This window comes from Lepus europaeus, chromosome 12 (assembly GCF_033115175.1).
Source record: "Lepus europaeus isolate LE1 chromosome 12, mLepTim1.pri, whole genome shotgun sequence".
In the NCBI taxonomy this organism is placed as follows: domain Eukaryota; kingdom Metazoa; phylum Chordata; class Mammalia; order Lagomorpha; family Leporidae; genus Lepus; species Lepus europaeus.
Window position 1 is genome coordinate 10,951,437 of NC_084838.1, and position 27,688 is coordinate 10,979,124.

The 27,688-nt window shown below is 40.7% G+C and overlaps 2 protein-coding genes across 9 annotated transcripts in view; both read left to right on the forward strand.

The window, feature by feature from the left end:
• Positions 1–536: 536 nt before the first annotated feature.
• On the forward strand, positions 537–5,739 carry ZBTB6 (zinc finger and BTB domain containing 6). 2 transcript variants are annotated; one of them, XM_062207607.1, is made up of 2 exons: positions 537–624; positions 1,747–5,739. In XM_062207607.1, the coding sequence occupies exon 2, from the start codon at positions 1,756–1,758 to the stop codon at positions 3,028–3,030; it is 1,275 nt and encodes a 424-aa protein (XP_062063591.1). In that variant the 5' UTR covers positions 537–624; positions 1,747–1,755; the 3' UTR covers positions 3,031–5,739. The 2 variants fall into 2 exon arrangements, with proteins under 2 accessions (XP_062063591.1, XP_062063590.1); XM_062207606.1 differs by lacking the exon at positions 537–624 and adding an exon at positions 826–1,092.
• A 2,110-nt stretch (positions 5,740–7,849) lies between these two features.
• Positions 7,850–27,688, forward strand: part of RC3H2 (ring finger and CCCH-type domains 2) — a 65,975-nt gene continuing 46,136 nt past the window's right edge. For 5 of the 7 annotated variants that reach the window (XM_062207611.1, XM_062207609.1, XM_062207608.1 and 2 more), the window contains exons 1-4: positions 7,850–8,051; positions 15,627–15,924; positions 19,892–20,009; positions 23,664–23,897. In XM_062207611.1, coding sequence (XP_062063595.1) covers positions 15,694–15,924; positions 19,892–20,009; positions 23,664–23,897 — 583 coding nt within the window. In that variant the 5' untranslated portion in view covers positions 7,850–8,051; positions 15,627–15,693. Of the gene's footprint in view, positions 8,052–15,626; positions 15,925–16,923; positions 16,978–19,891; positions 20,010–23,663; positions 23,898–27,688 lie in introns of those variants that run through there. The other 2 variants (XM_062207615.1, XM_062207614.1) reach the window with 2 other exon arrangements.

A 27,688-nucleotide genomic window follows, 5' to 3' on the forward strand; every position in this document is an offset into this window, starting at 1 on the left:
CGAAGCCACGCCAAGGGAGTACTGGTTCCCAGCGTAGAGTTCAGTGGTAGAGGGACCCAGGGTGACTTAGGAGGTGATAGGGTTTATGGGAACGTGTTACTGAAGGGTCAGGGGGGAGGACGGGGCACGTCTAGGCGGGCCAATGGTTGGGGCGGGGGGCTGACCAAGGGGTGAAGCTGTACCCAGAGGCCGAGGGCTGGTGCTGGGGAGGCACTAGCTAGGCAATCTCGAATAGAGTTCCCTCTGCTACCGTCCAAAGTAGGACGTGGCCCCGTAATAATCCGGACGGGGCTTCCGGCGTTGGGCACTCTGACCGACGCGCGGTAACCCCACGTCACAGCCAGCCTACAGTTCCGTCGTTCGGGAGAGCCCACCAAGTGGGAGCCCCTGTGGCGAAACCGGGAGGCCGCGCGCGGGGCTTGCCCGTATTCGGGCTCCTTTCTGTCATTCAAGGAGCTGGGGGCGGGGTGAGGGGAAGTCTGAGGATGTCCTTCCGGGGCGCCCGGGCCGGCCCGGGGAAGAAGACGGCTGGTTGACACCGGATGTGTTTTCTCCCAGCCTAAGTCCACCTTCCGGCCTTGGCCGCCGCTGCCGCGGAAGCCTCAACTCTAGTTTTGCGAGTCGGTAAGTGAACGCGAAGGAGGTTCGTCCGCTGGGGACGCCCGCGGCAGAGCCGAGCGGCTGGGCGTGGTGCCGGCGTGGCGAAGCTGGGGCTGCGGTCCCCGGGCCTCCGGGGCCTCGCGCCTGCCGGGCTTAGCTGGGAGAGACCTGTCTGCGGAGCTGCAGGCTCTCCGAGGCCACCCGGGGTGCAGTCGCCGTTCTACACCGGCTCAGTGTGAGCGCCTGTGCTGGGTGCAGGGACACCGGGGAATCCGGCGCCGTCTCGCGGTGCTCTGGCGGCCGCGCTGTGGCGGAGACGAGAGGAGGAATCACATTCAGTCTCGGTGGATGTGGGCTTAAAGGAGCCAGATGAGGAGGTGGACACGCGAGTGCAACAGCGGTGCAAAGGGGAATTCTAGACAGTGACCGAAGTTTAGTACCGAAGGGGCTTGGAGCATGGAAAAGGGAATAGCGGGAGTTAAAGCCACAGAGGTGGGTTAGGGCCAAACCCTACAAGAGCCTTGGCTCGTTTCCTGAGAACATTAGGTCTCTTGGAGGCGGAGGAGAGCGATGGAGGAGGTTAAACAAGCAGAAATCAATATATTTTTTTAAACTAAGGCTTAAATAATGTCCATTTAAAGGGGTTAGTTTGGATTAAAGGAGAGTGTGGTATAAAGGAGACCTGTTGGAAGACGTGGTGGTCGTCCTAGTGAACAGGAGTGAAGACTTGCAATGGTGGTGGGGAGTAGGAAGTGTGGAGATTAAGGTTTCTGATTTGGAATGCCAGGTTAAGTCTCCTTTTGGTGATCGCTACGCTTGTTACTGGATGTTAAAAAGTAGCAACATCCTTACCACAAAGTACACAAAATGTGCCGAGGAGACAAGGCAGAACCTGTTAACTATTTATCGTAATAAAAGCTATAGCAAAAACATGAAAATTGTGTTATTACCTCATAGAGAAGCTCATTATTTTCTGGCTTTTGGGATGCATAGCCCAGTCACTACCTAGACTGGAATTTGGGTCTTTTTTTTTTTTTTTGCCCATTCAGGTTTGGGGTTCTTTGGTGGGCGGGTGTTGTTTTTACTGCTGTAGCATGGGAGAGAGGTCCTTGCTTTTACATCTGATGTTTGTTTTATCTTGCATAGATTGTGACCATGGCTGCTGAGTCGGACGTTCTCTACTTCCAGTTTGAACAGCAAGGAGATGTGGTCTTGCAGAAAATGAATCTGTTGAGACAGCAGAATTTATTTTGTGATGTATCAATTTATATTAATGACACTGAGTTCCAGGGGCACAAGGTGATTTTGGCTGCTTGCTCCACTTTTATGAGAGATCAGTTTTTACTCACACAGTCAAAGCATGTCAGAATCACCATCTTGCAGAGTGCAGAAGTTGGCAGAAAATTGTTACTCTCTTGCTACACTGGAGCACTTGAAGTGAAAAGGAAAGAGCTTTTGAAATATTTGACTGCTGCCAGTTACCTTCAAATGGTTCACATTGTGGAAAAGTGCACAGAAGCTTTGTCAAAGTATCTGGAAATTGATCTTTCTATGCAAAACAACAACCAGCACACTGACCTATGTCAGTCCTCCGATCCAGATGTTAAGAATGAAGAAGAGAATTCTGATAGAGACTGTGAGATAATTGAAATTTCAGAAGATAGTCCCATAAACATAGATTTCCACGTTAAAGAAGAGGAAAACAATGCATTACCGTCTACAGTGGAGAGTTTGACATCAGAGAGACCAGAAATGAAGTCTCCAGAGCTGTCTAATGTGGATATAGGTTTCAAAGACAACGAAATTTGTATCCTCCATGTCGAGTCCATCAGTACAGCTGGTGTTGAAAATGAGCAGTTTTCCCAGCCTTGTACGTCTTCAAAAGCAAGTATGTATTTCTCTGAAACACAGCATTCACTGATCAACTCTACAGTTGAAAGTAGAGCTGCAGAAGTTCCTGGGAATCAGGGTCAGGGCTTATTTTGCGAGAATGCAGAAGGAAGTCACGGTGCAGTGAGCGAGATTCACAATCTGGAGGAGAGTTACTCACTGAGGCACCAGTGCCCCAGATGTCCCCGAGGATTTCTGCACGTTGAAAACTACTTGCGCCACCTCAAGATGCATAAATTGTTCTTGTGCTTACAGTGTGGAAAAACGTTTACACAGAAGAAAAACCTAAACCGACATATTCGAGGGCACATGGGCATACGGCCCTTTCAGTGTTCCGTATGTTTGAAGACATTTACTGCTAAAAGCACACTTCAGGACCACTTGAATATACATAGTGGGGATCGACCATACAAGTGCCACTGTTGTGATATGGATTTCAAGCACAAGTCTGCTCTTAAAAAGCACTTAACTTCTGTCCATGGCAGAAGCAGTGGTGAAAAACTACCTAGGCCTGATCTCAAAAGGCAAAATCTTCTATGATTGGGACCACAGACTTGCTGTATAAACCTTGTATCATTCTGTTAGGCAAGTCTTCCTTGGAAATGCAGTCTTTGTAATATTGTACCTCTTCCCCCCATCTTTAGGTTTTACATTTCATCTTCCTACACATGTTATTCTTTTTGAACTTCTAAAAGTTTGGAAGTGGTGGGAGGCATGAACTAGCTGAGGGGTTCTGTTTCATCTCATACACTATGTGAAATCCCAGAAGCATACTTAGAGTTATAGTATTCCTCTCTTAACTCTTCTTAATGCTAATGACAGATGATCCAGTAGTATTTGTAGGTTCTGAATTAGACTTTCTAGATAATCAATTGCAGTGTAAAGTCCAACCATGTAAGAACTTTAATGAATTCAGGTAACAAGAAGCAAAAGTAAGTGTAAGAACAGTGCTAGTCATTTTCAAAACAGGACTAGTAAAAAGTTGAGTTTTTTTAAAATTTTAACCAACTGTTCTTGGGTTGTGAGATCACCAAGATACCTGTTGTCTTAATCTATAAAGAAACACGATTCTCAGTCACTTGAGAGTAGTATAAATTCCTTATAAAGAGTTGATATTCCATAAAATACTTTTTTCCCCCATTAGTTATTAGTATACAGACTTTGGAAATAATTGGAACCATTTCTTGCTTTCATTTAATACAGTTGAATGTAATAATTTTGTGGCCAGTGGAATGATAATATTGGCATGAAGCTACGAAAAGTTTTCTTGGAAATTCTGATTTTACCAAAGATAGTCAATTGTTCCTTTTAAAAAAAAAATCTAGTTTATTTTACTTTTTGTTTTGATTACACATGGTAAAATTTAGCTTTCTTTTTTGGTGAATGGTTTTATGAATCTTGACACAGGTATGGATTTGTGCACCTACACTGCAGTTGGTATAGAACAGTTTGTTTACCCTCAGAAGCTCCATCGTGCTTACCCTTTGTAGTCAAACCCTCTTCGCTGTAAAACACAGCAACATTTCTCCTTTGCTATACTTTTGCCTTTTCTGGAATGGCAAATAAATGGAATCTTATGATACGTCCCATCTTGAGAGATTTTTTTTTCACTCTGCGTAATGCCTTTGGGGCTTACCCATATTGTGTGTATCAACAGTTCATTCCCTGTCTTATTTTGAGTTGCCAATATAGGTTAGTTCTAGCTGTCACTGGAGGAATAGTTTAAACACAGATAGCTTCTAGTGTTACAATTTTTTCACTTACCTTAATGCTGTTTTCTCATTCATTGTATGTTAACAAAAATCTTAAACATCCCTAGAATTTTATTCTGTTTCCAGCAAACTGCCAAAAGCAGTTTGTAGTGAGGCTAATATTTCAGATTGTATTCTGAGCTGTAGCTCTCTAACATCCCTGTATACATTATAATATGAAATATTTTTGCTGTTGTAACAAAGATTAAAATATTTTACAGGGCAAATCACTTTCTTTAAAACACAGGAACTACTTTTAATAAAGAAGCCTGACTGGATATATCTTTCTTTCAAAGTGTTCTGTTCCTCTTCCATTGAACTCAGCTTCATGTAGAATTTCTACTGTATTCAGTTGCTATTGAAGCCCTGCCATATTTTAAAATGTAAATAATTTATACTGTTTTTATGAATTTTGTGAAGAATCATGCTGATTGTTATATAAATGCTAATTATCCTTTTCATGATACTTTTGTGAGAAAGGTATTCTCCATCACGTTTTAACTTGGAGAGAGACTTTTTAAAAATCCTGGTCTCGTGTTTGATGAGAAAATTGACTTCCTGACCCCAGGTCATTTGTGGGTGACATTGTGCAGGTCATCTCTCCTTGAACCTTTCTTAACTGTATGTATGTATGATAATAATGGATCTTGATAATTTGTAAGATCATTTCAAGATCAAAGGTTCTATCATTTTATACTTAATCCTTCTTGAGAACAGAGTTTTGTGTCTTCATGATCATTGGTATTTGAGTATTCCCTTGGAGACAGAATTTTCTAAAGTAGTGTTTTTCTTCCACTGCATAATAGAAGAGCTCAGTGCTTAATTTCCTTTCCCATGTGACTTAATAGTGGTCATTGGTAGGTGTGAGAATACTTCCTTTTCAGAAATAGTTTACTTGTGATTGGAGTACTTATTTTTGCCTACTAGTGTGAAATTCAGCAGGGGAGGGCTGGGGATGGGAAGACAGGGCAAAAGAATAGTAAAAAACCTGATTTTTTAGGAGTTGATATCTACTAACTTGGATGTTTGAAGGATTTTGGTTGAAATTATGTTTTAAGTTTCATGTGTGCCTTGTAAGATTGTTGTAAATTTTTTTGTGAGCACTTTGAGATTTTTGCTTGGGGCAAGGGAGTTTTGTAAAAGTGATGGTTATTTATATTATTTATTCCTGTTCAGTAGCACATTCTTAGGAGAGTATCTGTTTGCATGATATGTCTTAAAATTTTTCAAGGAAATGAAATCTTTTTTAATATGCAGATATGGCAAAGAAAAGTGTAAAATTTATTCATTTAAACTTCACTTTTAGTTGTCTTTCTTATATGACAGAAATATGCAATATGTTTGAATTCAGCCTCTTCATTTACTACATTTATGTATTAAAAAAAGATCTTGAAAAGGTAGCAGTTACTTTGTTGTAAGAGAAAATTTCTTCCCTTTTTCCTTGGATGTAATTCTTACATGTTTACATAAGAAATAAACTGGAGGTGGGAATGGTCAATTTTGTGTTTTTTCCTACATCTATTGAGTTTTTAAGGACACAGTTGGTCTTGGATATTCTTTTTACTTTATTATTTTAATTTGAGAGAGAGAGAGAGAGAGCTCCCAACCACTGGTTCACTCCCCAGTGCCTGTGATGGCCAGGCTGAAATGGAGCCCAGAACACTACCCAGGTCTCCACGTGAGTGGGAGGAGCTCAAGTACTTGGGCCCTATTTGCTGCCTCTCAGGATCTTCATTAGCAAGAAGCTGGAATCAAGAGCTGGAGCTAGGTACTGAATCCAGACACACCAGGGTGGGTCATGGACATCTTCACTAGGTTACATGCTTGATCTCTGCATGTAACTTTTTTTTTTTTGACAGGCAGAGTGAACAGTGAGAGAGGAGAGAGACAGAAAGGTCTTCCTTTTTCCGTTGGTTCACCCCCAAATGGCCGCTGCGGCTGGCACACCGCGCTGATCCAAAGGCAGGAGCCAGATGCTTCTCCTGGTCTCCCATGCAGGTGCAGGACCCAAGCACTTGGGCCATCCTCCACTGCCCTCCTGGGCCACAGCAGAGAGCTGGACTGGAAGAGGAGCAACCGAGACAGAATCCGGTGCCCCAACCGGGACTAGAACCCAGTGTGCCAGTGCCACAGGCGGAGAATTAGCCTATTGAGCCGTGGCACCAGCCTCTGCATGTAACTTTTTAAAAATATATCTATTTTATTTATTTGAAACAGAATTAGAGGGAGAGAAAGATTTTCCATCTGCCTGCTGGTTCACTGCCCAAGATGGCTGCAACTGCCAGGACTGGGCCAGGCAGAAGTCAAGAGCTTCACCTGGGTCTCCCGTATTGGTGGCAGGGGCCCCAACACTTGGGCCATTTTCCATTGCTTTTCCCAGGCCATTAACGGAGCTGGGTTGGAAGTGGAGCACACAGGATTATAATAGGCACCCATATTGGATACTGGCATTGTTGGTGGCATCTTTACCTGCTATGCCACAATGCTGGCCCCCCCACCGCTATTATTTTAATCATTGATTTTAAGAAATACCGAGTCTATAATATGTGCTTGTCCCAGTTGATTGGACAGTGGGATGATGTTTCTCTTAGATTTGCATATAGTTCACAGAACAGAATGAAAAAGATAGCAATGTGTAAGAAAAGCCTGAATCTTTCCAAAACTACATCTTTGCTTGTCATGCAGGCAGTAATAACCTCATTTTAAAAGTTTATTATAGTTCATAAGTTATTTTTACATCTTTTAATTCGTGGTGGATTTCTGATTTCACATCGGAAAGTTCTGAGTTTTATTAGAAGTCATGGTCGTTAACCTGTGCAGTTGAGTTTCTTATCAGTAACAAAGGTCACACACAATCTGCCCTTTGGGGTTATTTTGAGAACTAAATGAAATAGGATACTAAAATAAAACATATACCAAGTGGCTTATAAATGACCCTTCATCCCTACTCCCAGGCTGATTGTTCATCTTTGGCGACGGTGTGATTCCTGCCTGCTAGTATGCTGTGAAAAATCCCTCAACAAATATTTAGATACATTGATAGAATTTGTGGTTAAATGTTTATCTTTGTTAGCTGAGATTAGAGGTTTCCCTTCAATAAAGAGACAGGGATGTGGAAGTGCCTCCCGAACAGACGCTTGTTCTACTTAGGATTTTGCCCTTGGGAGATTACTTGACATCTGTGTAGAGGGCCTGTGGGCTCTCGCCAACATCTCAGGAAGGCAGAGAGAAGTCGATCGCAACAGATACACCCGATTCTTCCTAACAGCGCCTCTTTGCATGATGGGCGCAGACACTAGCTCCAGGCGCAGAGGAACGTGCAGGGAGTTTCCCATCAACCCTTTCGGTTTGCCTAGTCCTCCTCACAGCGCCTCCCATAATGCTCCAGGGCTCCCTCCTCACGTGATGGAGGCGGATCCGCCGGACCGGAGACAAACGATGCGCAGTTGAGGCGGCGGGGATTACTACGCTTTCCTTCCACCTCCCCAACTCCCGGGCTTGCGTAATCTCGCGTGATCTTGGGAGTATCTTCTCGCGAGATCTGGGTCGGGATCCCTCCAGGTCCGCCTCCGTGGTGAGGAGGAGGAGGAGGAGGAGAAAAAGGAGGAGGCGGAGGGAGGAGGAGGAGGAGGCCCCGTCGCGGCCTTCGCCGCCGCCAACGGGGCTGTCCCTGTAGCTCCCGATGGAGTTTGAGGCCGTGAAACCGCCGCCGAGCTCTGCCCCGGCGAGACGAGGCGCCTCCGTCGCCGAGCCGCGCCGTCGCGGGGCTCCCGGGAGCGGCCCTTAGCGACCCCGCCCGGGCCCCCTCAGGTAGGGCGGGGCGGGCACGATGCGGCTCGGGCCCCGGACCGGGTGCCCGGGTCCCCGCTGCCGGGGCGGGAGCCTCGCCTCTGCCCGGAGGCCTGTGCGCTGTCGCCGCCGGCGCCCCGAGGGTTGGGGACCTGAGGGCCGCACCTGACACTCGGACGGAACCCGGGGCCTGAGGAGGCCCCTCTGTCGGGTAGGGCTTTTTCCGATGCGGAGCGACTGGCTCCAATGGCCACCTTCCTTCGACACTGGCCGAGGGGCCGCCTCTGACCCCTGCGGAACCCCCCCGAGCCGAGGCCAGGCTTCCCTCTCCGCGCTCTGCACCGGCCAGGGAGCCAGGCTTTGGTCCTCGGAACGAAGTCTCCTCTTAGCTCTCGGCCTTTCCGCCCCGGAGCTCCTAGAGACCCTGGCCGCAGGGATGGTGGAGATGATCGGAGTGGCAACTAGGGACCCCGGCCAAACAATGCCCGGGAGAGCGGAGCCTCCGTCCCTGGGGGGGACGGCCGGACCGGAGCGGCTGCTCGGGGGATGTGACTGGGAGCAATGGCACGAACACAGCCAGGCGGTCCTGCCCTGGCCTTCTGCTCTCCCTCTTTGCCTTTTCCTTCTTGGGGGAGCCTCTTGAGGAGATTGTTCCACCATCTTAGAAGAAGGGTAGAAAGCATCTTTGTTTCTCAGACAAGCAGCTCTACTTTTCTCTTTGCTGAGCGCCCAGGAAGGAGGGAGCTGTCATTTCCACCCTTCGGATCCCAGGGGAAGGGGGTCAGGTACCGGCGGGTGGGACCTGCACACCACAATAGTCTCCCGTCCTCACTGACAAAGTGCATCGAACCCAGTGGTTCCCAGCCCGTGTTGTATTTTGGTAACCACCTGGCTCGCTTCTTTCCTGATTCCTACCCGTCATCCTCATCAGTTCCCTTGTTTTTAATTTCTGCTGCTCTCCGCCAGCCCCTGCGATGAGAATCATTTTGTGTTCCCAATGAAGTGCTTAAGCAATCTAAGCAATCTTTTTCCTTTTTTTTTTTTGGGGGGGGGTGTCGGAGGTGTTGGTGGTCAAAGTTCCAATAGGAACTTTTTGATCAGGTGGAGAAAGCTAATGTTGCTACACCAAAGCGATAGAATTTTACCGCAAAACAAAAGAACGAATGTTTTACTTAGTTGGTGTATATTATGGTTCAATATATAGACTTAGTTAAGACTTTCTGAATCGTTGAGAATGGTGTGTGGATTCTCTTGTCCTCTTTTATCTGGTTGAAGAGCTACACCACTCTTCTAACCTCAGGTCCCTGCCTTCATATTGTTTACTTCCACATTCATTGCTTGAAGAAACAGAGCCATTACATCCTGTTAAAGATTGTTTTTCAGCGTTTCCATTTTTGTTGATTTGGAGATGAGTGTTTTCCACATTTGGGAGTTTGAAAAATGGCTAGAAGCACAAAATGTTAAGCATATATTAGTCATGTTTAGTAATCAAATGTTATTGTTCAACCAAGTTTTTATTCTGTGAGAATTTCATTGCAGTGGTGTCCACGAGTGGATCCTTTTCAGTCACTTCTGATGTGGTATTGTGTTAACCTGACAGGAAGACTGACATCCTTTGTTCATGTTTTCATTAATTCACTTTCTGCTTTTCTGATTTGCTGTCTTGTAGTTTGAAAATAGTCAACAGAAGTTCTTTTGGCAGTGCATGTTCCTTTACATTCAGGATTTTATATTAAAAAAACAGAACTTCTCTATTATATGCAACAGCTAACAATGCTAAATAATAACAAGGTCAAAATAAGTAATTGCTTATCATGTTGGTTGGGATAGATTGGAGTTTAACTTTCTAGTGATAGAATAGGGAAACATAGTTAAAAAAAGCTATCGGAAAGTTAAAAATAAATTTATATTTTGCACCCAGTTTCAATGAATATTGTAAATTATGTCTTTATGACCAGGTTCTTCTAATTTGACAGTCTTCTTAAGTGTGTAACTTTTACCTCAAAATTCTTAAGAATTAGTATTGTGTATTACTTTATATTTTTATTAAATTTTTTATTTATGTAAGTGGAACAAAGTTCATGTGTCTCATACATAGTTTTCAGAACATAATGACACTTCCCACCCCATTACTTTATATTCTTAAGTACTCTACTGTTGCACTGTCCAATGTTAGCAAATAGCCATGTGTGGCAGTTGAAGACTTGAAATGTTGCTAGTGTGAATCCAGCTATGCTGTAAGTGCAAAATATACACCAGAGTTTAAAGACTTAGTACAAAGCAACTTTTATATCAATTTTTTATTTTGATTACATGTTGAGATGATATTTTCATTAAATTGGGTTAAGGAAAATATGTTATTTCACCTATTTTCTGTTTTAACTTGACTTTAAGAAAATTTTAAATTACTTGCACTAGATTTGAATTGGACTTTGCTGTCTTAGAGCAGCACTACTCTTCCAAGTAAAAAATTAATAAAAGTAGACCTATGAAAACCAAAAACTTGCTGATAGAATTCTCTTGTAATCAGAATAGTCAAAGGACCAAAAGGTTTGGTAATGAGATGATAAAGTTATGCAGAAGCCCTTTAAAAATCACTATTTTTCAAGCCTACACATCACTAAAGAAGCAAAACATTATTAATTAGAATAGAAGGTTATTCCATTATTTCCCTGTAAGAATGCACTGATGGTTGTGTCTCATACTTATTTTTAAAAAACTGAGTTCCACTCCATCATGTATTTGAGAAGTAAAACTTCCGTAATATGTATTTCATAACTTACACCCAAGTCATGTGTAATAGCAGTGTTTAAAATTGTAACTCAGTTCCTTTTTCTTCCATCCTTTTGATATGTTAGGATGCTGTTTTAGAGCTTACAGATAATTTCTGATGCTTTTTTTTTTTTTTTTAGATTAAGGCCTGAATTGTACTTAGATCATGTAAATATTAAGTCCATAACTATTTTTCAGTTTTCTGAATTGAGAAGTACTGTTACAGTCCATTTTAATAGCTTATTATGTTCCTTATGTAGGTTAACTAGAATGGAAACAATGATTATTTTGATTAACAGACCTGAGCCCCTAATGTTTACATTTTTATAGAGAATTGTAAAAGAATACCATGTATTTCCACATGTGTGTGTGCTTCACAGTGAAAGAGGCATAAACTTTACTCTGGTGTTTGAAAATCAAGTGCATTGTCCTGAATGGGCTGCATAATATGGTGGACTAATAACAGAAAATGAAAGTACTTAGCTGCTATGCAGCTTGCTCTTATTAAGCAGTTTGTAATTTGCATCATATGAGAGATGCCTATTACTCTTCCTGTTTTGTGAGTTAGCACTCATAGCCAGGAACTTATGCCCTGAAAAATTACTTGAGTGAAAAATCTGTGTAAGCTCTCCCCTCTAATTTAGCATTTCTCACTCCTTTGCATTATTGTCCTCCAGTTATAAAAAATAATTCTTAACATTAGGTAATACAACAATTGGAATGTTTTTTTAAGTAGTCCTTTTAGGTATCTAGAGTTGTAGATTTTAAATCTATGTTATTTCATTTCGAAGTGCTTCTGGAGTATATGAGGATACTTCAGAAAGTTCATGGAAGAATGGAATTAAAAGGTAAAGTGGGCAGGCTTGGCCTTGGGGTTAAGGTGCCTGTGCCCCAGATTGGAGGGCCTGGGCTGGACTGCTAGCTGTGCCCCAGCTTGCTGCCCCTGCAGACCCTAGAAGGCGGTGGCGATGGCTCAAGTCCTGGATTGGTGCAGCCCACGTGGGAGACCCAGATTGAGTTCCCAGTGCCTGGTTCCAGCCACAGCTGTTGCAGGCTTTTGAGGAGTTAACCAGAGAATGGGAGTGCTCTTTCCCTCTTTATCTGTCTCTCATTTAAATTAGAGAAAAAAAAAAAAAAAAACTTTTGAGATTCTTTTTTATGATGCGAAATTTTTTTAAAAATCCATCTTTTTTTAATAATATGCATTTCCATGAACTTTTTTTTTTTTTTTAGGAAAAGATTTATTTATTTATTTATTTGAAAGAGGTACAGAGAGGCAGAGGCAAAGAAAGAGAGACAGACCTCTTCCATCTGCTGGTCACTCCCCAGTTGGCCACAATGGCCGGAACTTCTGGATCTCCCATGCAGGTGCAGGGGCCCAAGAACTTGGATCATCTTCCACTGCTTTCCCAGGCCATAGCAGAGAGCTGGATTGGAAGTGGTGCAACTGGGACTGGAACTGGCACTCACATGGGATGCTGGCACTGCAGGTGGCGGTTTTACCCTGCCACGCCACAGCAGCGACTCCATCCTGTGAACTTTTTGAAGATTGCTTGTATGTAGCAGGATTTTAGTATTAATATAGCAATGTAGACTTCCATACAAATGGTTACTATAAGATGTGTTACATTAGAAGTTTTAAAAATAAATATGTGTTTTTGGCTCTCTGTTTTTTATAGTTTATTTAATAAACTATAAAGATAATAGAGTATTATGATTTTTAGTAGTCACAAAAATGTTTTTATTAATTAAACATTTTAATGAACTGTATGGTTTCTTCTGTGTTTTAGATAAATTTTATTCTATTTTAATTAATTCCTTTATACTAATTGAAGAATCTACAGTTCATTGGTAACAGTGCTGAACATTTTTGAAAAATCAAAACATTTCTTATATCTGATTATGTAAGTATAGTTCAGAATTGATATATATAGCAGGAAGAAAATTTGGCAGTTATTGCAAAAATTTTATTTTTTTCAAAGATTTACTTATTTGAAAATTAGAGAATGGGGCTGGCACTGCGGCATAGCAGGTAAAGCCACCACCTGCAGTGCCAGCATCCCATATGGGCACTGGTTCAAGTCTCGGCTGCTCCACTTCCAATCCAGTTCTCTGCTATGGCCTGGAAAAGTGGTAGAAGATGGGCCAAATCCTTGGGCCCCTGCACCTGAGTGAGAGACCAGGAAAAAGCTCCTGGCTGCTGGCTTTGGATTGGCCCAGCTCTGGCTGTTGCAGCCATTTCTAGAGTGAACCAGCGGATGGAAGACTCTCTCTCTCTCTCTCTCTCTCTCTCTCTCTCTCTCTGCTTCTCTATAACTCTGCATTTCAAATAAATAAATAAATCTTAAAAAAAGTTAGAAGGAGAGACAGAAGTTTCATCAGCTGGTTTACTCTGCAAATGGCTATAGTGACTTTGACTGGGCCAGGCCAAAGCCAGGAGACAGGAGCTTCTTCCTGGTCTCTCCCACAGTGGGTGGCAGAGGCCCAGGGACTTGGGCCATCTTCTGTTTTCCCAGGTTCTTCAGCAGGGAGCAGCCAGGACTTGAACTGGCACCCAGATGGGATGATGGTGCTACAGGCGGTAGTTTCCCTGCAAAAATTATGTCAGAGCTTTTTGTTTATATTTTAAAGGTATTAGTTTAGTTTCTGGTAGAAATAAATGTTTTCAGCATTGTTAGACCACATAAAGGCTACTGTAACAAAGATATTAAGTATATTCTGGAATACTATAGTTGAAACATTTTAAAACTATGAAGTAGGTGGAAATATCAAAGATTAGCATTTTTTCAGTTTAGCTGAAACTTTGAATGACTTACCCACTAATGAATTCTGTCTAAGGCATTTCAGGATGATGGTTGAGGACTAAGGAAAGAGTATTTGCTCTTAGTTTCCTATATCCCAGTGGCCAGGTATCCACTAACCCAGAATTAACATTTCTACACAAGTGACCATTATGAAAAAATATAGTAACTTGAATTATTAACTAATTGGGCTCTTAGTAGTAGAATTCCGTCTTCCTCAAAGACTGCAACATAGAAAATTGAACATTAAATATGTTAGTTTTAGAATTAACCTGTTTAGTGCTCACCTCTAATGTTGCAAGCAAATTGACTAGCTTTTAATTGATGACTTTAATCAGTGGGACAATGTGAAGGTGAAAGGTATAAAATAATTTGTAGCATGCAAGATTTCATTTGTTTGAAAATAGAGATATTGGACACTTTGCATTAGAGCTGTTTGAGAAAAAGTTTGTGTAGCAACTTTATTTAGTTTATATAACAATATATAAACTATATAAAGAAAAAGTTTATATAGCAAGTCCTGTAGTTCACTTGTCTCAAGATATTTTTTAAAATATGTCTTTGTAAATGTAAAAGCACAATGAAGACTCATAGAATTCTTCATTTGCTTATTGGAATAATGGGGAAGGGGAATACTTTTAGTTATATGCCTTTTTCTCCTGAATCTGACTAGATTTTAGAATACTTAATTTGTGTAATTAATATATGTGGGTTGGTAGACATTCCCATGAAATAAAGTATTGGCTGTTTAATTGCCCTAAATACCTAGATTTTTTTGTTCACCAGAGAGCATTTGTCAGACTTATGTAAGTTTTGAATTGGAAGATACAGAAATTTGTGAAATGTAGAATGTTCAAGTTAGAGAGTATAGTTTGGATATTAAATCTTTTATTTCACTAGTAATTTTGGGGACATTTTAATTTTAGAAATGAGAAAAATTCTCTCACAATTATTTCTCTGTATCCCTTTCTAGTTTTTAATTCCAAAGTAGAATTAAAACAAAGAATTTTATATTTCACTTTTTTTTCTGTTTTAGAACTATTAGTAGAGAATAGTATTTTATTCTTGTTGGCCTTCCTCATTGGATTTTACAGTTTTGGAAAACATGTATCAATCACTAAATTATAGTTTTGTCAGATGTATTATAGTGAATCTATAAAATTTTGAAATTTAGGCCGGCGCTGCGGCTCACTAGGCTAATCCTCTGCCTTTCGGCGCCAGCACACGGGGTTCTAGTCCCGGTCGGGGCACCGATCCTGTCCCGGTTGCCTCTCTTCCAGGCCAGCTCTCTGCTGTGGCCAGGGAGTGCAGTGGAGGATAGCCCAAGTCCTTGGGCCCTGCACCCCAGGGGAGACCAGGAGAAGCACCTGGCTCCTGCCATCGGATCAGCGCAGTGCGCCGGCCGCAGCGCGCCTAACGCAGCGGCCATTGGAGGGTGAACCAACGGCAAAGAAAGACCTTTCTCTCTGTCTCTCTCTCACTGTCCACTCTGCCTGTCAAAAAAAAAAAAATTTTTTTTAAATTTATTTTCTCTGCTTTATGTTGGCACCATATTTTGTAGTTAGCATTTTTTTCATGTGTGGCAAACACTCTGTCATCACAACCTTCTCTTCCCTGTTGATTTTCAGGACCTCTGTTAGCCTTCCAGTCAAATTCTGACCACAGATTTCCTCTTTCAGGTGGCAAGACTATTTTCTTCACACTTGACTTACTATAATATAGTTCATGTCAATAGCTTCAAAAGTTTGCCAGATCTTGATTTGTTTTTGGGTAGTAGTTATCTAAGAGAAGGGTAATCTCAAGTGATTTCTGCTTCTAAAAATGCTATGTGGAAAGTTAAATCTGCTTGTTTGAAATCCATTTAACAAAAAATTATTAGGGTATTGCTTCTGAGCAAAATTTCAGAAATTTCATGGATTTTTTAATTCAGATATACCTCAGGTTCTGTAGGATGGTTGACTTATCAAGTTTTAAAAAGTGAATGATGAATATGTGGCTAATTCTTACTTTTGTCCATTTCCAGCTTACAAAACACTACACAGCAAAATAATGATCTGCTAGACTGCTAACCCGAGCATCCAGCTTCCACAATGCCTGTGCAGGCAGCTCAATGGACAGAATTTCTGTCCTGTCCAATCTGCTATAATGAATTTGATGAGAATGTGCACAAACCCATCAGTTTAGGTTGTTCACACACGGTTTGCAAGACCTGCTTGAATAAACTTCACCGAAAAGCTTGTCCTTTTGACCAGACTGCCATCAACACAGACATTGATGTGCTTCCTGTCAACTTTGCACTTCTCCAGTTAGTTGGAGCCCAGGTAAGTTTTCAAGATTTTACTAATTTGATGTATATATAAAATTACTGAAGTTCATTAAAGTTTACAAAGTATGTTTGATGATAGTTGAAATATAAAAAATAAATATTGATGTACCTGTTTTTCATTTCTATGTTCTTCACAAGTTTCTTTTTTTAAAGATTTATTTATTTGAAAGGTACAGCATTAGAGGAAGAGGGGGGAGGAAGAGCGAGGGGGGCGGAGAGAAAAAGAGAGAGAGATCTTCCATCTACTGGTTCACAAAGAGAGATCTTCCATCTACTGGTTCACTCCCCAGTTGGTATCAATAGCTATGTCTGAGCCTGGAATTCCAGCCTAGTTTCCCTTCAGTGGGTGGCAGGGGCCTAAACACTTGGGCCACCATCCATTGCCTTCTCAGCTACATTAGCAGGAAGCTGATTAGAAGCTGAGTAGCTGAGACCTCAACTGGCCCTCTGTTATAGGATGCTAGTACACAGGCAGCAGCTTAACCTGCTGTGCCATGATGCTGGCCCCAAAAGATTTTCTTTAGATAATGTCTCATAAATCTTTTTACAAAAGAATAACTTCCATGTTAGTTATGTTTCTTCTTCAAATTGTGATCAAAACTTAGTGACTTTGGCTGGTACAAAGCTTTTTTTTTATTTTAAGATTTATTTATTTACTTGAAAGTCAGAGTTAGAGAGAAAGGCCTCCTATCTTGTATCCCCAAATGACCACAATGATCAGGGTTGGGCCGTGCTGAAGCCAGGAGCTTCAACCAGGTCTGTTATCAGTATATAAATTCTGTATCAGTAATAAATTCTGTATAGTTTGTTATGCACATGTGCTATAGTGAGTATTTCACGTTTGTAATCATTTCATGGAATCAGAACAAGACCTTAAATTTATAACTTTCATTTCAAGAGGATCTACTCTTTGTTGGGTATGATAGTAAGTATTCAATTGTTACTACTAATTCTTACCGTAGCTCTTCAGGTAGTTATTATCCCCGTTTTACAGGTGAGGAAGAAGATGAAATTCTGTACATCATGCACTACATATTAAAGCAAGAAAGTAAGGATTTTTCTGATTTATTAGAAATTTGATTAGAAAATTTTCTTACTAGAAAATTCAGTGAACTAAATTAGAATATTTATTCCCTAAGTATCTTGATATTTGAGGTTTTTCTTTTCAAGCACAAAAATCTATTTTCAATGATTATAATCGAGGTAGATACTCTGAAATCAAGGTATAACTATAATCGATAGTATGTTATAATTGGCAGCATGTTTTTTAATGGAGTGTAAAAAATCTCTCTCAGGCAATGCAATTTTTAGAGCTGATGAAATGCCATACATTTTTGTAATAATACTAGCTATTGTTTGTTTAGCATCAGCTCTGGATCCGTTATTGTGTCGGTGTTTTATATAAATGTTATTTCAGTCAGTACATGAAATAGCCTACAGGTTTATACAGTGTGACTTCTGTTATTTCTTCAGCTTCATCTCCTGCTTCTGTCTTTATTCTGCTTTAACCACACTGGCCTCCTATCCAGTTCTAAAAAAAATCCAAGCACATTGCCACCTAAAGGTCTTTTGCAGTGACTGGTATCTTTGCCTAGGATATTCAGTCCCTCTCTTTCAATTCTTTATGCAAATGTCATAATTCTCAAGGAAACCTATTTGTATTTTTAAAGATTTATTTATTTTGGTGCCGGCACCATGGCTCGCTTGGTTAATCCTCTGCCTGCAACGCTGGCAACCCATATGGGCGCTGGGTTCTAGTCCCAGTTGCTCCTCTTCTAGTCTAGCTCTCTGCTGTGGCCTGGGAAGGCAGTGGAGGATGGCCCAAGTGCTTTGGTGCCTGCACCCGCATGGGAGACCAGGAGGAAGCACCTGGCTCCTGGCTTCGGATCAGTGCAGTTCCGGCCGTAGTGGCCATTTAGGGAGGTGAAACAATGGAAGGAAGACCTTTATCTCTGTCTCTCTCTCTCACTGTCTAACTCTATCTGTCAAATAAAAAAAAATGAATATTTATTTATTTGAAAGACAGAGAGAGAGAATCATCTGCTGGTTCACTCCCCAGATAGCCTCAGTGGCTGGAGTTGGGCTGATCTGAAGTCAGGAGCTGGGAGCTTCTGGATCTCCCATGCAGGTACGGGGGCCCAAGCACTTGAGCCATCTTCCACTGCTTTCCCAGGCCATAGCAGAGAGCTGGATCAGAAGTAGAGCAGCCAGGACTTGAACTGTTGCCCATATCAGATGCTGGCACTGTAGGCGAAGGCTTTACCCGCTATGCCATGGTGCTGGCCCCAAGGAATCCTATTTTGAACAGCCAGTTAAAACTGTAACACCTTTCCAGCATTCTCAATCCCCCTAATCTTTGTGGCAGAATTATTACTGATTACCTTCTAACATACTATCTTTTATTTAATATGTTTCCTATTTATTGGCCACTACTTCTCCTTACTGGAATCTAAACTACACAAAGGCAAGCAATTTTGTTGAATTGAACTTTCATAATGGCACAATGAAATATGTATTTTCATTTTTGCAGTTATGGAAATTATGACTTGCAACAGTTAAATAATTTTCTCAAGATCACCCATCGAAGTGGCAAAGCTAATTTTTATCCATATTTTTTAAAGATTTTTTAAAAATTTATTTGAGAGGTGGAGTTACAGATAGTGAGAGTGAGAGACAGAAAGGTTTTCCTTCCGTTGGTTCACTCCCCAATTGGCCACAATGGCTGGAGCTGCACTAATCTGAAGCCAGGAGCCAGGAGCTTCTTCTGGATCTCCCATGCGGGTGCAGGGGCCCAAGGACTTGGGCCATCTTCTGCTGCTTTCCCAGGCCACAGCAGAGAGCTGGATTGGAAGAGGAGCAGCTGGGACTAGAACTGGTGCCCATATGGGATGCCGGCACTGCAGGCAACGGATTAACTTACTGTGCCATGGTGCCAGCCCCTATCTATATTTTTATTTTTGATTTAGAACATTGAGTTTTGGGGTTTTGTATTGTTTTGTTTTCTTTTTAAGATTTATTTATTTGAAAGAGTGGCAGAGAAAGAGAAAGATATCTTCCATATATTGGTTCACTGCTCAAATGGCCACAATGGCTATAGCTGGATCAGGCCAAAGCCAAGAATCAGGAACTCCATCTGAATCTCCCATGCAAGGTCTCAGTTACTTGCGCCATCATCTGCTGCTTTTCCAGACACATAGCAGGGAGCTGGAATGCAAGTAGGTAGCCAAGATTCAGACTCCCACTGACACTCTGATATGGGATGCTGGTGTTAAATGTAGTGGCTTAACTCACTGCACCACAGCAGTCCTGGAATACTGTGTCTTGTGCTTATAGTCCAGTAAGAGGGAACAGACCCTAAGCAATAAATATAGCAAATAAATAAGATAAGTAAGAAGATGCTAAATGCAATGAATAAAAAAAGAAACAATATCCATGAAAGTAGGAAAACTTTCCTACTTTTAATTTTGAAATACTTTCAGAATTACAAAATTGTTGCTAAATAGTGTATCGAGAACCTGTATTACATCCCACAGCTTAGACTAATTTAATATCTTTCATAATTATAACACAGTTATCAATCCCAAAAAATTAATATTGAGACAGTACTCTGAACTACCTGCTTTTTTCCCTTCTTTAAGCTCCCTACCCCTTGCAATTAAGTATAATACTATTTGTTGAAGACAGTATGGCTAGGTGTTTGGCTGTAATTTTACCTAACTAGTTCTGATGTATTATGAAGGGTCTTTAAAAAGTTCATGGAAAAAATGGAATTAAGCTTATTTGTTTTGATGTGCAAAAATTTTGAAATCCACGTAGTTTTTCATACTATATATTTCCCATGAACTTCTTGATGATTCCTTGTATCTCTGTTATAATTTTGTACTAAGCATGATTATTACCAAGTATAAGTAATAGTTGCATGAACTGGATAAGGGTATTTCCATAGTCTTTTCTTTTTTTAGGTACCAGATCATCAGTCGATAAAGTTAAGTAATTTAGGTGAGAATAAACACTATGAGGTTGCAAAGAAATGCGTTGAGGATTTGGCACTCTACTTAAAACCGTTAAGTGGAGGTAAAGGTAAGTTCATGGAAAGCATTGTTTTTGGTGGGTAGTACATGATAATACATTTCTTTTGAAGGACTTAATATTGAGCCTCCATTAAATGATTGAAAATTTTGAAAACTTGAGAGGCCTCTTGAAAAACTTTTGGACTGAGAATATTGTATTTTTTTAAAAAGCTGATATGTTATAACTTAAGAATTTTCAAATTCACTCCATGTTGAAATTTATATAGTGTTTGTATTCATTGATTAAACTGATAGTGCTATAGCAGAATATTAGTTTTGGTAAGTCCTGTTGGGGTAGCTCTATGTATTTATTCAGTCATTCATTAAACTTTATTGAAAACTTACAGTGGTTAGGATCACTGCCTTCATGGAGCCAGGATGTTAGGTGGACAAGTGTAATAAATTATTTTAAGTGCTATGGCAAAAGTAGAATTTTTTTAATCACTGTCTACACAGTGACTAACATTGTTGTAGTAAATAGTTGTTGAATGAATCATTTATTTTTTTCCTGCTTTTTTTTTTTTTTTTTTTTGACAGGCAGAGTGGACAGTGAGAGAGAGAGACAGAGAGAAAGGTCTTCCTTTTGCCGTTGGTTCTCCCTCCAATGGCCGCCGCGGTAGCGCGCTGCGACCCGCGCACCGCGCTAATCCGATGGCAGGAGCCAGGTGCTTCTCCTGGTCTCCCATGGGGTGCAGGGCCCAAGGACTTGGGCCATCCTCCACTGCACTCCCTGGCCACAGCAGAGAGCTGGCCTGGAAGAGGGGCAACCGGGACAGAATCGGTGCCCCGACCGGGACTAGAACCCGTTGTGCTGGCGCCGCAAGGCGGAGGATTAGTCTAGTGAGCCGCGGCGCCGGCCTTTTTCCTGCTTTGTACCATTGAATACTTTGTATGTAGTGATTTTCTTGAGAACTTTATCTTGTCCACCGTATTCATTCATTCCTTTATTCATTGAATAGAAAAGTAAAGAGGGTGAGCCAAGTACCAGACACTATTCTGGTACCTGGGATACACTAGTAAATGAAAGAAATACACCTGCCCTGAGCATTTATATTTTAGAAAAGGGGAAACAATTATAATAAACAATTAGTATATTAAACAGCAAATTATAGCACTTGCTATAAGAATTGCTACAAAAAGAAAGCAATACAGTTTTACAGGAATCAGAGATGTCAGGGTGAGGGGTAGAGGGTAGATTGAAGTTTTTAAAAGGGTGACAAATATGGGGCTTATTAAATAGATGGCCTTTGAACTTGAAATGCAGTGAAAGAGATGGGGTAATTAACTTTATGGATTCTGGGATGAGTGTTCCAGGGAGAGAATAGGCAGTACAGAATCCCCCGGCCATGCCTAATGTCTTCAAAGAAAAGCCAGAGGAGAGTGTGCCTGGAGTAAAAGAAAGTGAGCAATGCAAGATGAGGTGAGATTGTGTGGCCATGTGGTGTGCAGACTTACAGGTCATTTTTGAGCTTTTACTCTGAGTAGAAGTAAAGAGTCATTCCAGGGTTTAGGGAAGAGGAGTGACCTAGTCTGACTGATGTTAAAAGATCACTCTGGCTGCTCTGTTGAGAATTCAGTATACAAGACCAAAGGTAGAGGCCGGCGCCGTGGCTTAACAGGCTAATCCTCCGCCTTGTGGCGCTGGCACACCGGGTTCTAGTCCCGGTTGGGGCTCTGGATTCTATCCCGGTTGCCCCTCTTCCAGGCCAGCTCTCTGCTATGGCCCGGGAAGGCAGTGGAGGATGGCCCAAGTCCTTGGGCCCTGCTCCCACATAGGAGACCAGGAGAAGCACCTGGCTCCTGTCTTCGGATCAGCGAGATGTGCTGGCTGTAGCGGCCATTGGAGGGTGAACCAACGGCAAAAAGGAAGACCTTTCTCTCTGTCTCTCTCTCTCACTATCCACTCTGCCTGTCAAAAAAAAAAAAAAAAAAAAAAAGACCAAAGGTAGAAACAGGATGATCAGTTAACAGGCTATTGTAAGAAGTGGTGAATCTGGGTGTATTGTAAAGATAGAGTCAAGAATATTTGCTGTGGAGTATGATAGAAATATCAGAGGACAAGTATTATTCCTCGGTTTTTTTGGCCTGAACTTTTGGAAGGAGGAGTTACCATGAACTTAGATAGAAAATACTAGAAGGGTCGGCGCCGCGGCTCAATAGGCTAATCCTCCACCTGCGGTGCCAGCACACTGGGTTCTAGTCCCGGTCGGGGCGCTGGATTCTGTCCCGGTTGTTCCTCTTCCAGGCCAGCTCTCTGCTGTGGCCCGGGAGTGCAGTGGAGGATGGCCCAAGTGCTTGGGCCCTGTATTCCGTGGGAGACCAGGAGAAGCACCTGGCTCCTGGCTTCGGACCAGCGCGATGCGCCAGCCGCAGCGCACCGGCGGTGGCGGTCATTAGAGGGTCAACCAACGGCAAAAGGAAGACCTTTCTCTCTGTCTCCCTCTCTCACTGTCCACTCTGCCTGTCAAAACAAACAAACAAACAAACAAAAAAAAAACAGAGAAAAAAGAAAATACTAGAGGTAGATCAGGTTCAGGTAAGACTGGTAAGTTCAATTTTAGTCATAGAAAATTTAAGATTTCTTACATTCACTTGGATGCTTATAAGTGACTAATGCATAGATAAGTTGTTGTTAAGGGATGAGATTCAAGAGCTCCAACTTTGGAAGTCATTGGTGTATGTGTTGTTTAGAATAGCGAGAATGAATGAGATCACCTAAGTAGTGAGTGCAGATACAGAAGAGAAGTAGACTGGGTTCTGCGGCCCTTTAACATTAAGAGATCAGAGAAGAAAGATGAAGGAAGGAAGAAAACCAAGAGAATAGTGTGTTCTGGAAGCCAAATAAAGTGTTTAAAGAAGTGAGAAATAATTATTTGTTTTAAATGCTAATGGGAGATCAAGTAAGGACTGAGAATTAACCATTGATGTGACAAAGTAGTGGTAATGATTGTCTTGACAAGAATAGTTTTGGTCAACTGATAGTGCCAAAAACTTGTTGGAGTGCATTTAGAGGTTATGAAGCAAGGAACCTGAATGGTGAAAATAGAATTTGTTACAAAAGGGAGTAAAGAAATGAATGAGGTAGATCTTGTAGGGAGGAAGGGTCATTGAAAAGATTTATTTTTAAGATGAATGAAATAACAGCATTATTTGTTCTTACTACGTACTGATGGACATGATCAAATAGTATTGGAGAGTTGGTGATGATGAAGAAGATGGTAGAATTGCTGGAGCAGTGTCCTGGAGTAGGTAAAAAGAAGACATAACTAAAAGTTTACTATTGAAGAGTGTTCTAAATGTCTTTTGTACAATTGAAAAAATTATTACAGTCATTATTAATCATTACTTTCAGGTTGAATTTTTCATTCAGTCATCCTTACGTCTATCATCAATTGTTTTAGTAAGGGTGGAGAACAGTCTACTTATAGTTAAAGTACAACCTAGCAGAAAGAAACCTCAATAAAATGTGAAGTAACTAAGACATAGATCTTTATTAGTACAGAATAGTTATAAACAGAGACAGAATACTCGTTATTAGAGAAATGAAAGTATGTTATAAGGGACTCATTAGGAATTGTGACTTAACAGTTAAATACAGATAATGAAAATTGACTTCTTTTTTATTGAAAAAACTTTAGTTCCCTTTGTTTCCCTTTTCCTAAAGGTGTAGCTAGTTTGAACCAGAGCGCACTGAGCCGTCCAATGCAAAGGAAACTGGTGACACTTGTAAACTGTCAACTGGTGGAGGAAGAAGGTCGTGTCAGAGCCATGCGAGCAGCCCGTTCACTTGGAGAAAGAACTGTAACAGAACTGATATTACAGCATCAGAACCCTCAGCAATTGTCTGCCAATCTATGGGCTGCTGTCAGGGCTCGAGGATGCCAGTTTCTAGGGCCAGGTAAGATAGATCACTATCTTACCTTTCTTATTGGCTTTTAGGGCTTGAGTATGCCAATTTCTAGAGATAGGCAAGAATTCTGATACTCTACCCATTTTTATATATACAGATCTTGACATAGTTAAAGATTTGTTGATCATAATCTGTATAATGGACAGTGCTTCTGTGTTTTAAAGCATTTCTCATTTAATCTTTGTCATGAAGATTTCACAGCTACAATTTTGCAAATTAGAAATTTGAGTTAGAAAGAGACTTAAGATTGTACAGATTGTAAGGAAAGGAAAAGCAAATCTTTTTATTTTTTTTCCAGTCTAAAAAAAATAGTAAAGCGTTTGATTGTCTTTAAAACTTGGGAAGCACAGAAACTATTTAAAAATAGTAAATAGTAACAGGATAATTCCTTTATGGTTAGTGCTATCTATAGTCTGTTTTTATCAGAGTGTTATGAACTACTCTGCTAAATTTTCTTCCAGAAGCTTTATTTTTATCTTCTGTTTTCATAGTTCTAATTTAGATCTGTAGTTTTGGTAAAATTTATTTTTGTGAAACAAACTATTTTAATAAGTGGCATTGGATCAACTGGATAGATATGTGGATAAAGATAAAGTTGGATTAATACCCTGTGCCTACATAAATTTAAGAAAGGTCAGAAATAGTTGTGATTTTTAAAAAGAAGCTATATGAGTAACAAAGCAAAGGAGTGACTTCCTCTGTAACCCGGGGATAGGGAGCGGTTTTCTAAGTGTGACTTGGAGTCCAGAAGCAATAAAGGAAAACACTGATGTTTGACTGTATAATTTTGTGTTTAACTTGCCTTGCAAAAAAATTACAAAGTAAAAAGGTGACAAACTTGGGGACATATTTACAAATTATATCTCAAAGGTCTTATATAAATAATGCTTCTAAAAATTCAGGAGTAAAAGACCAAAAACCCAATTGAAAAATTGGCAAAAGATAAAAAGAGGTAATCATAATAAAAAAGTAACTGCTGGCTGGTGCCGTGGCTCACTTGGTTGGTCCTCCGCCTGCGGTGCCAGCATCCCATATAGGCGCCGGGTTCTAGTCCTGGTTGCTCCTCTTCCAGTCCAGCTCTCTGCTGTGGCCCAGAAGAGCAGTGGAGGCTGGCCTAAGAGCTTGGGCCCCTGCACCTGGATGGAAGACCAGGAAGAAGCACCTGGCTCCTGGCTTTGGATCAGTGTAGCTCCGTCTGTAGCGGCTATTTGGGGAGTGAACCAACAGAGGGAAGACCTTTTTGTCTGTCTCTCTCACTGTCTATAGCTCTACCTGTCAAATATATTAAAAAGAACAAAAAAAAAATTAAAAAAAAAAAGTAACTGCAAGTGATCTCTAATATATAAAGAATACTCAGTTTTTCTCATTAAGAGAGGTCATGGTGAAATACCAGTTCTCACATATCAGATTGACAGAATCTAGAAATTTGATAATGTTTTGTTGGCAGGGCTGAAGGGACTCATACTTTCATCCAATAGTATCAATGCAAAATGGTCCAAACTTTTACAAAGAGGAATTTGGCAACATTTAACAAAATCACTTCTGCTTTTATCTGTGGTTCCAGCAATCCCACAAATTTATCTAAAGATACTGCAAAAGTACAAAATTAACGTTGTTATAAAATACTGCTTGTAACAGCAAACATCTGGAAGCAACTTTGTGAATAAGGGACCAATTTAATAAACTAGTGTATCCTTCCAGTGGAGTGCTTACTATGCAACTGTTGAAAGGAATGAGGGAGATGTGTATGTTCGCTAGGATGTGATCTCCAGATTTTTTTTGTTTGTTTGTTTTTTTACAAATAGAGTTAGAGAGAAAGACAGAGAGAAAGGTCTTCCTTCCGTTGGTTCACTCCCCAAATGGCTGCTACGGCCAGCGCTGTGCTGATCCAAAGCCAGGAGCCAGGTGCTTCCTCCTGGTCTCCCATGCTGGTGGAGGGGCCCAAGGACCTGGGCCATCCTCCACTGCCTTCCCGGGCCACAGCAGAGAGCTGGACTGGAAGAGGAGCAGCCAGGACTAGAACCCGGCGCCGCCCATCTGGGACACCAGCGCTGCAGACGGAGGATTAACTGAGTGAGCCACGGCGCCAGTGGCTCACTAAGTACCCACGTACTTAGGCCATTTTCTTCTGCTAATGTGTGAGAAGGCAGCAGAAAATGGCCTAAGTATTTGGGTATCTGCCACCCATGTAGGAAACCAGAATGGAGTTCCTGGCTCCTGGCTTTTGCCTGGCCCAGACTGGCTTTTATAGCCATTGCAGGGGTGAATCAGAAGATAGAAGATCTTTTCCCTCTCTCTCTGTCCCTCTGTCTTTCAAATTTAAAAAAAAAAAAAAAAAAAAATTTTTTTAAAAGGGTGGCTGGAAGAAAAAATTTGAACATATTACAAGCACAAAATTTGCCTTATCTAGAATGAAGGAACTTCCTTAGAAAAATGATTGTTTTTTCAACAAATAAGTATGTTTTCTTTTACATGGAGAGATAGAAGGTAGTGGGGAATTGGCATAGAATTTCTTTTATTTAAGCCTAAAGACCTTTCAACCAAAAGCAATGTGTGGACTCTATTTGGATAATTAAACCACATACAAGAGGACATTTTTGAAAATGTGGGAGAAAATAGGAAATGGATTATTAGAACATATTAAGGAAATACATTACTTGTTAGAAATACAAACTGAAGTATTAAGGGTGAAGCAGTGTTGTCAGAACTGACTTCAAAATACTTCAGCCGAAACAAACTAGAAAGGAGAATAGAAAGTAAATGAAACTGACTAGCAACAGCTGCATTATGGATATATGTTATCTCTACTTTGGTGGATGTTTAAAATTTTCAATAATACAAAATTAAATTTTCAAATACTTTTAAAATTAGATTTATTTATAATTTGAGAATATTCTATTTGGATATTTTGTCATGTTTGTTTATCTTGGAAACATTAGACTGGATAATAGATCTCTAAGAATTACTCAAAAACAACAACAAAAAACAAATTTAAAACTGGGTAAAGGATTTGATCTCCAAAGAAGAAATACAGATGATCAACAAGCACCAGGCAAAATGCTAAGTGTCATTATTAGGGAACTGTAAACAGTTACACCTTCTCTATTGTCCATAATTTTATCAAATCAAAAATAACAAATGTTGATAAAGATATGTAGAATGTAGCTATGTAACATGGTATGCTGCTATGGAAAACAATTTGTCATTTCCTTAAAAAGTTAAATATAGGATGACATCTGACCCAGCAGTTTCACTCCTAGTTACATACTCAAGAAAATACAAAACAGTTATTCAAACTACCACTTTTACACAAATGTTTACAGCAGCGTTATTCACAATAGTGAAAAGTTGAAAGCAATCCAAATGTCTGCCAACTAATAATGGCTAAGCAATATGTGGTGTGTCTATAAATAGAATATTGTTCAAAAACTAAAATACTCAAACATGCTGCATGTAGATGAATTTCAGAAACATTGTGCTAAGTGAAAGAAACTAGACAAGTGATTGCAGGTGCTGATTGGAAAGAGGGTATGACCATTGACTGCTTGATAACTGTAGGGTTTCCTTTGGAGTGAAAGAATGTCTTAGAACTAGAAAGAGTTCATGGTTGTATGATGTTATACATGTATATATAAATACCAATGAATTGTACACTTTAAAATGGTTATTTTTGTATGATTTTTTACCTCAGTTTTTTTTTGTTTTAAAAAAGTGTCTTGGGTTCTAGCTCTAATTTGCTGCCTGACTAGGTATGTTCTCTTGGCTTCGCTGAGTCTCCA

Bases quoted from the DNA above. Each gene is read 5' to 3' on its own strand.
- ZBTB6 (XM_062207606.1), top strand. From the start codon at position 1,057: ATGGAAAAGGGAATAGCGGGAGTTAAAGCCACAGAG. The intron at 1,093-1,746 runs GTGGGTTAGGGC...TATCTTGCATAG, and splicing joins CGGGAGTTAAAGCCACAGAG to ATTGTGACCATGGCTGCTGA.